Source organism: Neovison vison, chromosome 8 (genome assembly GCF_020171115.1).
Source record: "Neovison vison isolate M4711 chromosome 8, ASM_NN_V1, whole genome shotgun sequence".
Taxonomy (NCBI): Eukaryota; Metazoa; Chordata; class Mammalia; order Carnivora; family Mustelidae; genus Neogale; species Neogale vison.
The window spans coordinates 77,293,689-77,309,953 of NC_058098.1; the positions used below are offsets into that span (position 1 = coordinate 77,293,689).

At 40.9% G+C, this 16,265-nt stretch overlaps 1 protein-coding gene across 2 annotated transcripts in view; it reads left to right on the forward strand.

Moving 5' to 3' along the window:
• SPTBN1 (spectrin beta, non-erythrocytic 1) overlaps positions 1–16,265 on the forward strand; it is a 197,404-nt gene that overhangs the window by 48,286 nt on the left and 132,853 nt on the right. For both annotated transcript variants that reach the window (XM_044263961.1, XM_044263958.1), the window contains one exon: positions 6,055–6,249. In XM_044263961.1, coding sequence (XP_044119896.1) covers positions 6,102–6,249 — 148 coding nt within the window. In that variant the 5' untranslated portion in view covers positions 6,055–6,101. Of the gene's footprint in view, positions 1–6,054; positions 6,250–16,265 lie in introns of those variants that run through there.

Here is a 16,265-nt window from a genome sequence, read left to right on the forward strand (position 1 = left end):
CATATTCCTCTTTGTTGACCATTTGATTCATGCTGCAGAATGCCTCAGTGGTCACATTGGAAATAGGGTGTGACTCAAGTCTTACTCTTTGGAGACAGTACAGTTGAGAGGATTGAGGCAGATCTCTCCTGGGTCTTTTGCTGGAAATTGTCAGACCCACAGCTTGATCCCTTGAAAATCCCAGAGCAGAGCTTTTTTTAAAGAGAGCACACCAACAGTCCAGAGTATGCTTTTTCAAGTCTTCTGTGAGTAAAGTGGGAGGGTTTTAAGTGTTTGCAGAACATTTGGGTCTGTGGCTTCTGCCAAAATAAGTGTTAGCATATGGTTTTCTTCTTCAGAAAGGATTGGCAAATGTTAAATTACCTTTTTCATTTTCATTTAATTTATTAGAGCCTTTAATTAAAATTGGGTATTAAGGATTGATGTGTTTGTGTGTGGGGGTTGTGTGTGTCTATAGTGCCAGTGAAAATCCCATTTATTTTCTACTTGTTTCTTTACTTTCTGAAATCTGAGTAGTCCGGACAAAAAAATAAACTCTTTTGGTGGGTTAAAACTAAATTACAAAGAGAAACCTACATGTTAATATGTACATGGAGAAGGACCTTACTAAATCTGTGTTTACATTTATCATTATCATTATCATTAGTCTAAAATTGTGACTTCCTTGAAAGCAGAGTGCCCAGGAGATCTATGTAACGCCAATGAGTATGTGTTTTGGCCTTTGTGCCTGATGGCGATAGTACCAGAGTGGCAGCTTGAATTGATGTTAACCCTGTGTCCTCAACTTCTAGACCTTCCCCTACCAGCCTCCCACCCACCCAACCAGCCACAAACAAATAATTAGCAAGCACTTAATATTTCTGAGCACCCCACTAGGAGCTGAGAAGACAGAAGAACAATATGATGAAAACATGACCTCAAGAGCCAATGGCCTGGTGACAATAAGTAAATAAAAGTTTCGTACTTGTGAAACAGTCTTACAATGCTAAGTGACAGGTCAGCAGTGTAAAAGGTGTCTGGGATGGAGGACATATTTAGGGTTATCTAAAGTTGTCTTAATTCAGAACAGGAGGTAGTGGTGGTAACTGATAAGAGGTAGATTCAGTAAGGTAATAACCTAAAACTAGGATTTGTGGAGAGCAGAAAAAGCTATTTCCAGGTCGTTTGGAGGTGAGTCAAGAGCCTGATTTTTTTTTTCTCCTTCTCAGGAGCTACAAGAGCTTAGGACAGGAGGATTGAGACCAGGCTGTAGAGCTGGTCAGAGTTCCCTTGTGAAGGAGTCCCCTTTTTCTTCAAAGGTTTTGGGACTTTATTCTGAAGGCATGGACCTCAGTGGGTTTTAGTCACAGGAATGAAATCATTGGACTTACATCTGAGAAGGTCCCTCTGGTGGCGATATCAGGGAAAGGGTAGGGTGAGTTGCTGGAAAAAGAAAAAACTGTTGTTTGAGCTAATTCCTGGTTGTCAGGAGGTAAAAGCAGCCTTGGAGGCTGAAGCTGGGAGGGAGAAATGAGGGAGGACTGCCAGGTGTCTAGCTGAGGTAACTGGGAGAAAGGTGGGGATGCTATTCAGCAAGGGAGTAATGGGAAGGAAATGGGGTCCAGGAGGAATTATGGGCTTAGTTTTAGACACTGGCCTGGTCATCCTTAGGACCTCTGCATTTAGCTGTCCAGAGAGCAACTGTCAACATAAGGGAGGAGTCAAAGATTGGGGAGTGGGTAACATCACCCAAGGAGATTTTATACAGAAACAGAAGAGGGCCGTGGAAGGAAACTTGGAGATAATTATAAAGAACAAAAACCTGTGCATTTATCTACTACCTGTGTCACGTGGAAAACAGATTTGGTATCTTGGAAGTAAACAAATAAGATATTTTCCCTCTGGGCTTTGCCAGGTATTGATTTATGTTATTTTAATCTAAAGAGGTGTACTAATAGAATACTACTGAAACTTGGAATGGTAGTGTTCTGGCTGTTTTCTTGATGGTCATGACCTTGTAGTGTAGCACCTGCAAGAGCTGTGAGGACCTATGTAGCTTCTCAACATAAAGGCTTTCCCTTGCCTGGATTGCTATTTCTCTTGATCTGGGAGTGACCTGTTCCTTTTTGACATTGAGATCTCACTTTAAATACTGACTCCCAGAGGCCTTCCCTGACCACTAGATCTGAAATATGAAATAGCCTCAATCTCTCTTTTTTTCTTAAATTGAGGTACATTTGATGTATAACGTTATGTAAACTTAAGGAAATGAACAGCATGTTGGTCCCTAATGTAGGGACATTTGCCTTCTGGGTGTGGCATGATCATTTCCTCCTGATCTGTGTCTGTTTTGGTCTGTCAGTTTGAAGAAATAAAATTATTGTCTAATTATCAAAGCAGAAAATAATGAGCCTTTGGAATGTTTCTGTGTATCTTTTGGGAAATGCATTTATGGGATATAGAGTTAGAGAAGAGTATTTTGGTGGAGGGGTCTTGGTTTTTACATATTCCTTCTTTACACACACACACACACACACACACACAGACTTAGGGCAGAGAAGGTAGGTATGAATTTTAACCATCTTCTTAAAACTTAGCCACAAAAACATGGGTAGTATTCATATCACACCCAGGATATTACTGATTTTTATTCATTCAGGGATTATTTAATGAATTCCTGCTGTGGTGATCAAGTTGGTCAGCATCTAGGCCCACACTGAGCCCATAGAGGCAATGAGAGCCATTCTCTGGGAGAAGAGATGTCGTGTTCCGTGCCAACCTTGTATAGTTAGTCCTTTCCTGCTTTCCAAATGGCGGACCCACCAGACACAGTTCCAAGATGGCCAGCTCTCCACTCTTCTCTTCTCATAATCTCCCCACAGCCATTTTAGAAGTACAGATTACCTCACTGACTGTGGGGACGCATGGCTGATACCACCTTGGGAAAATCTGGCCCTTTATAGATAATCTGTTGGAGACACCTCCGTGTGTGATACACACTGCGCTCTCAGCTGGCTTTTGTTGAAGGAGGTTGGGGGATAATGGTGTTCACAGGGTACTGGGCTTTTTGGAATCCCCATGGCCTGGGAACACTCATCCACATCTTACCTTGACTCTGACTTCTCCTTTACGCTTAGGTTACTCCGTTGTTGCTGTTGAATACTTAGAAGTGCTCGCTTCGGCAGCACATATACTAAAAAATTGAATACTTAGAAGTACAATTTCACTGTGGTCCTGGTGGGGTTTAGGATGTTTTGCTTTAACATTACCCTGGAGGGGGAGGGGAAGACTCCATTATAAAAAATTAGCTGTTTGATAAGGATATTATCTTAGGACAGATGGAGCCTATTGAAGAAAAAAAATGACCCTGATATTCAAGTTCTTAGACACTCAAGTGAAACAATTGGATAAAAAGAATAGCTGAAAGCATTGGTATTTCTTTTGTACACAGCCTTTTGCTTCCCATCTTTTAAGGAAAAATGGTATTATTAAAGAACAAACACCATTAAAGAAGAGTATTTGGGGGGCGCCTGGGTGGGTTAAGCCGCTGCCTTCGGCTCAGGTCATGATCTCAGGGTCCTGGAATCGAGTCCCACATCGGGCTCTCTGCTCAGCAGGGAGCCTGCTTCCTTCTCTCTCTGCCTGCCTCTCCATCTACTTGTGATTTCTCTCTGTCAAATAAATAAATAAAATCTTTAAAAAAAAAAAAAGAAGAAGAAGAATATTTGGGACAAAATGTGCTTATGTGGTTTGAATGACTTATTTAAAGCTTAAGGAAAGGATTAGCACTTGCTTGTTGAGAAATCTTTGGAAAGCAGTCACTGATCTGGGGATAAGTCAGTGGTAGGAGGAGAGACGCGTGGGGGGAAATGGTGGGAGTGAGGCTTACTAAGGAGTCAGGTGTGGAGGGAGTTGGAGCCCCAGTAAATGGCTGCCTTGGAGGCCCTAGTGTGGCTTGTTCTCAGTAGTCAGCAGGTGGCACCAGATAGCCAGCACGAATTCCGAGAGGTACGTAGTGTTTAGATTTGACCTTGGGTTGGGTTAAATTGCACTTTTTCTGCTTTCAGAAATTTGGAATTCATAATAACTTCATATTTGTTTTTCCTCATAGAGATGACTAAATTTTATGAAGGCCTTTGGTATTGACATAGTTATGAAAATTAACCACCTCCAAGGTCAAATGGTACATGACACGGATTGACTTCTTTTTTTGAAGGGAGTTATGAAAGCGACAAACAGATCAATATAACGTACTTATTAGCCTACGGTCCTGTGATTTTTTTTTGTGTATGTTTTTATGGAATCTGGTAAATACATTGCTAATGTAGATGTTAAAGTTAATCTACTGATAAGTTTATATTGTTGGGATTGATTATGTCTGTGTGATTGGTAGCCAGGATTTTACTCCCATCCAAATGCTTGTGTTTGAGCGACAGCGGGTGATTATATGGGTCATTGACTTCTTCATTCCTCCAACAAGCTGTCCTGCTTCTCAACATAAAGGCTTTCCCTTGCCTGGAATGCTATTTCTCTTGATCTGGGCTTGACCTGTTCCTTTTTGACATTGAGATCTCCCTTTAAATACTGACTCCCAGAGGCCTTCCCTGACCACTAGATCTGAAATATGAAATAGCCTCAATCTCTCTTTTTTCTTAAATTGAGGTACATTTGATGTATAACGTTATGTAAACTTAAGGAAATCAACAGCATGTTGGTTTGATATATTTCTGTATTGCAATATGATCACTTCTGTAGCATTAGATGCACGTCTGTCACATCATGTAGTTAGCATTTTTTTTTTTTTTGTGGTGTTAACAGTAAGACCTAGTCTCTTAGCAACTTTGAAGTTTATAATACAGTGCGGTTGATCACGACTCTATTGCCTCACTCCACTTTTTATTTTCTTTCAACTGTTTTGCCTTTTTTTGTGTGCTTTTTGTCCGGGTCCTCCTACAAGGCCATAGGTTTCCCTGGAGCTGAGTCCTTATCTTGTTTGCTGTTATCCCTAGCATCTGAAACAGTGCTGAGCACGTAGTAAGTCCTCAGTGCATTCTGGTTCAGTGGATGCATCATAGCTGTATTGAAGAGGGAAGCAGCTGTATTTAAAGCTAAAGGTATTCTCATAATTCTCTGAGGGCATTTTGATGAGGTGAAGATAGCAGTGGACCAAAAGTTGAGGGCCAGGTTCTTGTTTCTCATTTGTTCCTGTAGAATACTACCTGGGTAGGTCCCTGAGAAGTGGGTATTGGTCAGAGAATTTGTAAATAACAGCAATATAAATAATTGTAGTCCTTCCTTAATAAGCCTCTGCTGTACACTGGAACAGTTGTTAGTGACTTACATTTACTATCTCACTTGATCTTAGGCATCTGTTTTATAGTAGGAATGAGATATTTAGGTCAAACGATCTGTTCTCTTATATAACATTTTATGAATTTCCAGGAGAAGCTAAAAGATTATAGTACAGAGTAGAAATAAATGAGTTCATTCAGAAGTCCCAAGTAGATATTCATCTAGTTCCAATAGAACTTTAAAATTGCAAAGCTTATGGGGTGCCCGAGTGACTCAGTGGGTTAAGCCTCTGCCTTCAGCTCAGGTTATGGTCCCAGGGTTCTGGGATCAAGCCCCGCAACAACGGGCTCTCTGCTCAGCAGGGAGCCTGCTTCCCCCTCCCCCTCTGCCTGCCTCTCTGCCTACTTGTGATCTCTCTCTCTCTGTCAAATAAATAAAATCTTAAAAAAAAATTTGCAAAGCTTAAACTTTAAAAAGAGGGGGGAAACCCACCATGGATTGGGTGTCCATCATTTCATTCAGTCCTCTCAACAACATGGAGATTATCTTTCCTTTTTAATGGTTGGGGAAACTGAGGCTCAGAGATGTTAAGTACACTGGCCAAGGTCACACACGTGTTATGAGGCAGTGCTGAGGTTCCAAATCATCTTCAATTGACCCCAGAAATCTGTTCTTGACTTATAGGAATTGTTTGGGCTCCTACTCACTTCTAACCCAGTGGGCTTCATGGGAACGCAGCACACTTCAGACGTCTAAATCAGGTTTTCTTTCTCTTTCTCACAGAACTCTAAGAAGGAGCTGATGTGGAGGAGCAGCTGAGACAGTTCAAGATGACGACCACAGTAGCCACAGACTATGACAACATTGAGATCCAACAGCAGTACAGCGATGTCAACAACCGCTGGGACGTGGATGACTGGGACAATGAGAACAGCTCTGCGAGGCTCTTTGAGCGGTCCCGCATTAAGGCTTTGGCAGGTAAGTCTCATCATGTCCTGTTATGGAGGCCCAGGGACCCTTATAGCTCCCTTTAAAATCACCTGTCCTGTCTCCGCTACAAGAAGGTCAGCTCACCTCTGCTTATATATGTCCCAGGAGAGCAAGCTGCCCATTGCATAAGATATCCAGGTCCATATTTGGAGAGTTGTCCATCCTAAGGCCAGAATGATTGAATGATTTTTTTTGAGCTGCCCTAGGTTTGTAAGAATTTTTGACTCCTCTTACATTTCAAAATAATGCAGCTTACTAGGCTATATACAGAAAAATACACAAATTAGCCTGTGTGCTTTATTATATTAGTTGACTTGACTTGTTACAGCAGTAGAATACTTTGAGTGACAAAGGGTAGTTGGTATCCCATGCAAGGGTTTTAGATGTAAAAAAGCAATAGCTTTATCTGGTAAGGGCATGTTTAATGCTACAATGGGTACGTTTGCTATTGATTCATTAAAATTAGCAGAAACACATCCTCCCTTTGTGATCTCTCACTCCCTTTTTGCTGTTGAATACTTAGAACATACTTTCACCCTCGCCATAGTTGGGGTGGGTAGTGTCTTACCCTGAAATTGCCCTGAAAATCCAGAAGGGGTTCCATCAAGATGAAAACTCAGCAATGCTGAATATATGTAAACTAGAGATCAAAGCAGAGTCATTTAAGGTCTTGGATCTGTACTTTGAGATTTCAAATCAAATGCTTTCCAAATGAAAAAAGTGGGTTAATGATTTTTTTTCTTAATGTCTTTGATTATTACCCATAAATTGTAGCCATGTCAGCCAGGTAAGTTTACTGTTAATTGTTCATATAGCCGACTTCTCGTGTTACCTTTATGGTGTCATCTGATTATGATGCATGTGTCGTTCAGAGTTTTCTTGACTGTAAGCAATAGGAAACCTAACCCAAAGTGGTTTAAATGATAAAGAGAGTATATTGGTCACATTGAAGACAAATTTGGCCTTTAAAGCAAGACTTACTCCTGGGCTTAAATGGTGTGATCAGGGCCCAGTTTCTTTCTCTATATTTTTGGCCTTGTAGCTCTAAGATGACTGTCACAGGTCCCAGATCTGCCTGTAAGGATATCCCGGAGAAAAGAACACTTCTGCTGCCCCAGTATTTCTACCATGGAGTCTCACTGGCCTGACTGATCCTGACTTGGGTCAGAGGTCTCCCTCGGAATCTCTGTCCAGGTGGACTCAGAGAAGAGGATATGCGGACTGACATCAGCTAATCAGGACACACTTCTGGAGTAGTGAGGGGGGTTGTGGGGTGAGGTGAGGAGGGGTCAGCCCATCTGAACAGTTTGGCTAGAAAATTTGGAATATTACAGGAAGGAGGAAGACAGAAGTGGATATGGGGGATACAGCCAACTAGATGCTATAGGAAAATTCTCCAGTTGCCTTAGGATAATGTGTCTTTTGAGTGGTGGTGATTTAAGGATCTTTCTCGAGCTAGCCTGATCTGAGGGCATAAACGAATGATTAACCAGGTAGTCGTTCTAGAATTGGAAGATTTTGTAGCTTACTCATTAACATGGAACCTTATGGAAACCTTGATCCTGGCTTGGGCCAGTGGATTGATTTGTACTTTGATCTCTTACCTCTTTTTCTTGAATCTTCATTTAAGTTTTTAGATCAGTATGATATTGGTGGCCAGTTACCTTTGATCATGAGTCATTTACTTTCTGATTCTAGGCTACTATGTATTACCTCCCTTGTAAGGAAAATTGTACCTGCAATTGTAGAATTTTTCCTTGCTCTTAGTATCTGATTTTTCATGCAGTTCCAGAGGAGATCCCCAACGTCCTTAGTATTGATCAGTTGTCCTAACACTTCCTAGGGTGACTTTCTCCGTTATCTAGGTCTCTGAACTATGGTAGTTATGATAGTAATAGTAAGCATTTAACATGGTGCTTCCCATGTGCAGGCGCCGTTCTAAATGCATTGTATGTAATCCCATAACAACCATATATGACCATATATATCTGTAGAGTATAGATGAGGAAACTGAGGCATAGAGAGATTAAGTAACTTGCCCAGGGTTACACTGCTCATAAGTGGCTAAGGCAGACTGACTCCAAAGTATATACATTCTCCTATTTTTCTATATTCTGTAAAATATAAAACGATTCAAAGCTCACTGGTATAGAATATTGATATTGGGTAACTGAAATAGGCTTAAGAAAAAAAAGATGATAAAAGGCTCAGGAAAAATCCTGTGGTCCAGAAGAAGTCATGAGTAACCATGAAAGTTACTGAAAATGTGTTGCCTCTAGGTTAAATGATGTCTAGAAAAAGAATTGCTTTCAGTGCATCCAGTAGATACCAGGAAAACCATCTGGTTATTGGAGGAAATATTCTTGTTACCTAACTCCCTATTCTGTGGGACAGAAAAGTCTCTGAGCTTTCTAAGAATCTTATATGCTGAAAATAAGAGCAACAGAATTAAAAAAGATAGAGAGTGCCAGAACAGTTCAGCAGTGTCTGGAACTGGGCTTCTAGAATGTGAGCATGCATCATAATTGCCTGGTCATCTTGTAATTGCTGGGCCCACCCGCAGTTTCTGATTCAGTAAGTCTAGGACAAAGCTTGGTGATAAACATTTCTTTTGTTTTATTTATTTATTTGTCGGGGGGGGGGGGGAGCGCGCGCGCGAGCGAGTGAGCACAGGCAGACAGAATGGCAGGCAGAGGCAGAGGAAGAAGCAGGCTCCCTGCCAAGCAAGGAGCCCGATGTGGGACTCCATGTGGGACTCGATCCCCAGACGCTGGGATCATGACCTGAGCTGAAGGCAGCCACTTAACCAACTGAGCTACCCAGGCGTCCCGGTGATAAACATTTCTAAACAGGGTCCCCAGTGATGCTGATGTGGCTGCTCTGGGGAATCACATTTCAAGACCGGTATGGAGTCTTGGTGGTTGACTGGCCTATTTCCCTGGGTGTCTGAGACCATTCATCCATCTAGCCCCAGCTCAAGTCTAGTAAGAATTGAAGTATCAAACTCAACAGAGTTACGTTAAAGGCACACTTTAATGTGGGAGTGGTGTGGAAGGCTGGCACCTCATTCTGAGAAAAGAAATATCTTCCTGTCTCTTAGAGGGAAGTAGTATAATGATACATACAGCATGAGGGAATGCTTACAAACGCATGTTCTAAAGTGGGAAATCTTGGCTAGCGTGGTGGAAATGTATATAGCAAGTTTCCCCTCCCTCTCAAGTGCTCTACATATTGAGTCTTCTTTAGACTACAGTCTTGAAGTCTGGGGTGATACATAAAAGACATTACTGCAGGAATTCATCTTTTTACAGTACATTTTGTATTGACAGTGTAAGCACCACCTTGGATTGTGTCCTTTACTAAGTGGCTTTAAATGTTTGTATCTCTGAGGAAATAAGGTGAGGTAAACTACTGGCTACAAATTAATTCTCACCCAGTTTACAGATATTTTCTGTTACTAGGCTGCTATGTATACATGTTTTATATATAGGTAATGTACATTATATATAGGTATATGTTCCTCCTGTGAGTTGTAAAAACTGTTCTTAATTTGAGTTTTACTTTCCTTTATCCTCTTCTTGCTTTTAGCTTTGTGTTGTAGTAAGAAACACTGTTTTTGTCCTCAGTCCAGGCTGAGGAACTCCTTAAACCCTTGGAATTTGCTGAGCGTCTTTTGTTATTCATGAAAAGCCATCTTCCTCACACCTGGATTTGTTGGGGGTGGGGTGGGGTGACTGAGGGTGAGACCTTTAGCTCTATTAGGATGGTACTAGTCACTAGTCTCAAATAATGAGAGAAGGTGGGAACTTTGAGCCCACCTTCTGGAAAAGAGGGGGGCCTAGAGATTAAGTTTAATCTCTATGGTTGATTTAATCAATCATGTCTACGTATTGAAACTTCCCTAAAAACCCCTAAATGACTTTGGTTTGGAGGATTTGAAGAGCCCTTGGGCTGGGGAATATATTAGTGTGTTGGAAGGGTAGTGGGTCCTGAGAGGCCATGAAAGTTCTGTGCCCCTCCACACACCTTGCCTATAAACCTCTTCCATTTGGCTGTTTCAGCAGACATAAGTATTTTCCTGAGTTCTGTGAGTTGTCCTAGTAAATTTTGAAACCTAAGGGGGTTGTTCATGGGAACCCATGAACTTAGAGCTGATCAGTCAGAAGTATGGTGGCCTGGGACTTGTGACTGGCATCGGAAGTGGAGGCAGTCTTGGGAGACAGATCCCTTAAGCTGGGGGATCTGCAGCTCACTCCAGGCAGTGAAGGGAATTGCATTCTGGGACACCCATTTGGTGTAAGAGATTTCACAGGGGAGATGACTTCTCTAGTACAGTGTGGAACACATCCGTGTTTTAAAAACATAAGAATCAGGCCTGCAGTCCCTTGTCAAGTGCCAGTTTATCATCACAAAGATGAAAGAGTCTAGGGTTCCATTGCTTAGGGAGCTTTGAATCTTTCTAGTATCGTTAGACTTTTTTGCTTGAAAATTAGTCTTGATTCACATCGTAGTCACTCATCACCAGCCCTCTCGGTCGTTAGTACCCGAAACATCAGAAGAAAACACGAGTGGAATCACAGGGAAGTGAACTTTGCTATCTTCATCATCTGTCTAGGGAATCTCCTGGTGGGGACAGAAGCAGCAGCTTTTTCCCACAGTAGAGAAAAGCTTCATCTGAAAGTTTGCCCTCACACAAGTTGGGTGAAGAGTGGGGGTCTGTCAAGGCGTTAGCTTGCAAAAGGCCAAGACTTAGGAATGTTTTAGAAAGTAATTAGAACTAAGATGGACTGTTGCCCCATGTTCACAAATTTTATATATATGAGACTGGGGAGATTTATACTTCTGCCTAAACCCTGTGCTCCCATTTGTAATTTAGAAGGAAGATGAGAAAAGCCTTGGTATATCATGTTGTGTAGCAGAGAGATGCCATGCCGATTCAGCCTTAGGGCAGAGTGCTGTGAAGTGACTTTTATGCATTCTGTAAATAATTTCCCACATCCCATGATGGCATATCCACATTCCTGACCTCTGACCACATGCCCCAGCACTGTGGAACATGTGCTGGTGAAGAAAGGGATTCAAAATAAGCAGGGCTTTTTGTAAAGCAGCACTTTATTTGAAATAAAAACGTAAAACCTAATCTTTTAAAGAAATGTAAAAGGTAAATATTTTCTTTTTCTAAGTGATAAGTGTTTATGGTTGGAGGTTATATTTTGTACAATCAACACAAATCCTTTAAAAAGTACAACATTTCGCTTGAAAATATTGATGAAGTTGGGGCTCCTGGGTGGCTCAGTCAGTTGAACATCTTATTCTTGAAATTTGATGCAGGTCATGATCTCAGGGTCATGAGCTTGAGCCCCCAGTTCACGTGGAGCTCTGTGGTGTGTGTGGAGTCTGCTTAAGAGTCTTTCTCTCCTGTTCCCTCTGTTCTTCTCTGTTCCCCATCCCCCCCAGTAAATATACTTTCTCTCAAAAAAAAAAAAAAAAAAAAGATTAGAATTAATCTTTGTATCAAAACTCATAAACAGTGAATTTTAAAAATTGGGAGGATATACACCAAAATAGTTTTTATTTCTACGTGATTTTCCTTTTTACTTACCTGAATTTTTTCCTGAAATAAAATCTGAAATATTTTGTAATGAGGAAAACAAAGCATAAAAACATCTTAACATCTAATATCACATTCATAAGCTTAAATTCCCCCCCCAAATCATGACATAGAAAAATGGTAGGAAAAAGCCCATGTATAAAAAAGTAAAAAAAAAAAAAAAAAAAGACATTCAAAATGAAATTCCTTTGGGAGATGTCACTCATCAACATTTATGAGCTAAAATTATGCCTAAGAGTCTTTCTGCTAAGCTATGGACTTAGCAAAAGAAATTGACCTTGAGTTTACATGGTTAGTGGGGAGTCAAGGACAGCTGGTAGCCATAGAAAAATGAGCTGAATGCACTTAATTGTATCCTTTACATTACATCCATAAAGTATATAAGTTATTCGTTGCTATATATATAGGCCACACTCCCTTTAAACATAGTAATTTAAGTGACCAAGAATTTTGGTGGAGCATTTAATCAGATAAACTACTGATATGCTTTAAGTATTTAGAGCAGGGTTGCCTTAAAGAAATGTAATACTAGCCATGTATGATTTTTAACTTTCTAAGTAAGATATTCCAGTTAATCAATTCATCCAAAATTTTATCCTATCAATGTGCAATCAAGTATAAGAAGTTACATACTTCAGATTTTTTTCTAAGTCTTTGAAATCTGGTATGTATCTTACTACCCACGTTTCTTATGGTCAGTAGTCTTGTGTGGCCAGTGAGTGCGTTCACACAGACGCTATTTTATTGGCTAAAACCTTATAGATTCTGCCAAACAAATGTGAGCTTTAAAATACCATCAAGTATTTGGTCTAGGGTATATTTATAAAACAGTAGGTATTTGGCCATGTGGCTAAATGTGAATTTAAATTCTGATCAGGAATAATGCATCAGTTGAATTATTAGTATAAAAATGAATACTAGTCCTTTTTGTGCTCTTTTAAGTGGATACAAGGTTGCAACAGATCCTGAGCACATCTGCATTCTGCTCTTTCAGCTGAAATTTTGGCACTGCTCTTAAGCACTGTTTTTGGGTGCGGAAGACTGACCAGCACACTTGTTTAAAAAATGCATAATTCAAGGGCCCCCATAAGAAGTTGAGATTCACTAATGTAAGAGGGAGCCCAGTAGTCCACATTTTTTAATGCATATGATACAGTTTGAAGAAATGCTTTCCTGGGACATGGCCATAGTGTTCTCACTTAGTATTTGTATCTTCTTACCTCTGAGTATTAACCCCCAAAGTGAAAATCAGCTTTTTATCTCTTTAAAATAGTAGTCTGCCCCTTCTCCCAGTAAGTAGGTTACAGTTTACGTTTAGATATCTTGACACCTAAGAAGCCTTCATTTTCTGCCCAAACTGAGTATAGGGCTGTCTCTTGGCAAGAGGGGCACATTCTTCCTCTAATCCCAGGCCTCATTCCAGCAGCTGTGTGGGTGGATCCTCCTGGTCCCAACCCGTGATTGAATCCCCACCGCCCCAACCCCTATCACTGTTGGGGCCTTCTCATTTTTAATCTCCAGGAGGGCAGAATATTTCTCTGGGCCTAAATTAGAGTGTGCATTAAAATTACTAGGGAAACTTGAAAAGTATATCCTCAAGAAAATTCTGCAATGATAGATAAAAAAGATTCAGGCACAGGATTTCCTCAGGAGGAAGAGAGTTAGAATCTGTACATTGAGAATTGGAGCAGAACTTGCCATCACTTTCTCCCATGTGACTGCAAATTTCAAGCTATTGTTAAAGTTATGTACTTAAATTGTTCACTTAATTCCTGCATTTGGATGGAGGAAAACCTACTTTTAAAGCCTTAAAAGCTTTTTTTTAAAAAAGATTTTATTTATTTATTTGACATAGAGAGAGATCACAAGTAGGCAGAGAGGCAGGCAGAGAGAGGGGGGTGGGAAGCAGGCTCCCTGCGGAGCAGAGAGCCCCATGCGGGGCTCAATCCCAGGACCCTGGGATCCTGACCCTAGCCAAAGGCAGAGGCTTAACCCAGTGAGCCACCCAGGCACCCCAGCCTTAAAAGATTTTTAAGTTTACCATTTTCCAGAGATATCTTAATGTCTTTTCTACCTACAATCATGAGTTTTTGTTTTTATTTATATTTTTTAATATATTTTTAAAGATTTTACTTATTTATTTGGTAGAAAGATCACAAGTAGGCAGAGAGGCAGGCAGAGAGGGAGGGGGAAGCAGGCTCCCTGCTGAGCAGAGAGCCCAATGTGGGGCTTGATCCCAGGACCCTGGGACCATGACCTGATATGAAGGCAGAGGCTTAACCCACTGAGCCACCTAGGCGCCCCTATAATCATGAGTTTTTAATAAGGTGGTTTAGATACTGGCTTTATATTTTTTTATGGTCTCCTGTAATTTGATGGTTTTACTTAGAAACCTTCCAGGGTTAGACTGTTAATTCATAATCCGCTGGCCCTGCCAAAATGAATAACAAATATATATGTATATAAAAATATATACATATATAATATAATATACATATGAATAAGAATATATAATATGAATAATATATATGCATAAAGTATAATATATACATATATATAACATATATATATATATATTAAAATATTTTATGTTCTAGTGAGAGTACAAAGCCAGCATGCTATTGGGTATACAAAAGTCTATAAAACATGGTCAAAAATTGTCCAATTGGTAAGATAAAATCTATTTATGTGAAATATTAACTAAACATGTATTCCTGTGCCAGGAAGGTGGTAGAGGCAGTTAGTGCTGTAGTAATCTAGAGGCAAGGGGTGATCACAAGAGGAAGAATGGCAGTCATTTGAAGAGGGTGGATGGAGTCCTGTGAAGATCACTGGAACTTGGGAAGGGATGGGGGCCTGAACCCAGGCAAGGCTGCTTTGTTTCCACCACCACAAAACCAAAGAAGCCAGGCTGCAGATCCCTGAGGACCCCTCTCATTAAAATACAAAGTCTGCTTTTGGCTTCTCAAGCTTGGACTCATTCCTTTAAAATTAACTGAGAACATTTCTTATTTGCTCACCCACCCGCCCTGTTCAATGGAACCCTTCTATGGCCCAAGGGAAAGACTTCTCGCCTGAGGGAGTGGGTTTTTATAGTCAGGGTTTTAACAGCTATCCATTATTTTCCTCATCCTGTCTTGAAGCTATTTCCCTAAATTTTGCATTATTTGGGATTATTTGAGAAAGAGGCATGGTCCCTAGTGCACAGTAAATACACCACCCATTATTTGTGAGCCTGAAAGGGCATTTCATACCTAAGAGGCTCATGGAAACTATTGAGGAGAAAGTCTGCTTAGGTCATTCCATGTACTTCCAGGTTGCACCCTCAATTTATTTTCTGTGTACATACGGCTTCAGTAGTTTCCGAATGCAGGAATCGTTTCTTGTTCAAGTACAGTTTTGTCAGGTTTTCTTTCCCTCCATTTCCTCTGACTGCTGGAGACAACCCCTCCCCACTCTGAATATCAATTTGGGTTCCTGCTGCTGTTCCTTACACCCTTGACATTGTATTCTCACCTTAGCCATGGTGACATCCCTTAGTGCCTGAGGTAAATGATCCTTGTGGGGAGCACGGCCTGCCCCTCCTCTCCTTCACCACACCGCTTAACCACACCACCATTCTCTTCCTAACCCAGCCCACACTCCTGCCTGTCTTTTAGAGCCTCATTCTTACTTCTCAGCCACCTGGCAGGACTTCTTCCCTTGAGCCTCACTCCCTTAATCCTCTCTTATTTCACACTTAGCCTTTGCCTTAACTCCTTTTCCCACCCTACCAAAATACTTACATCAGCCTCTAGCCTTTAAGGAATTCAATCAATCACCATTTCTATGAGAAAATCCCATACACATTCACTAAAAAAAAAAAAATTTATGTGACAGAGTGAGTGAGATCACAAGTAGGTAGAGGCAGGCAGAGAGAGAGGGAGAAGCAGGCTCCCCGCTGAGCAAGAGAGCCTAATGTGGGGCTGGATCCTAGGACCTTGAGATCATGACCTGAGCCGAAGGCAGAGGCTTACTTAACCCACTGCGCCACCCAGGCACCCCCCGCCATACATTTTATGATTAATTTGTCAATGAACTTATTAGGAAATATAATCTATCTTCTCTTGTTGGGGACTGCCTGGGTAAGCAAGAGGAAAAACTTAAGATTTTTCTCTTCTCTTCGGCTTTTCCTGGCTCTCTCTGCCAATATGCCCATCCCCATCTGTCTTACTCTTAAATATCAGCCTTATTGAGATATAATTTACATATCATAAAATTTGCCTCTGTCAAGTACACACTTTAGTAAGGGTTGTTAGTATACTCACAGAGCTGTGTAGTAATCAGCACTGATTCCAGAACATTATCACCCCAGAAAGAAATCCTATACACATTAGCAGTCATTTCCCATTTT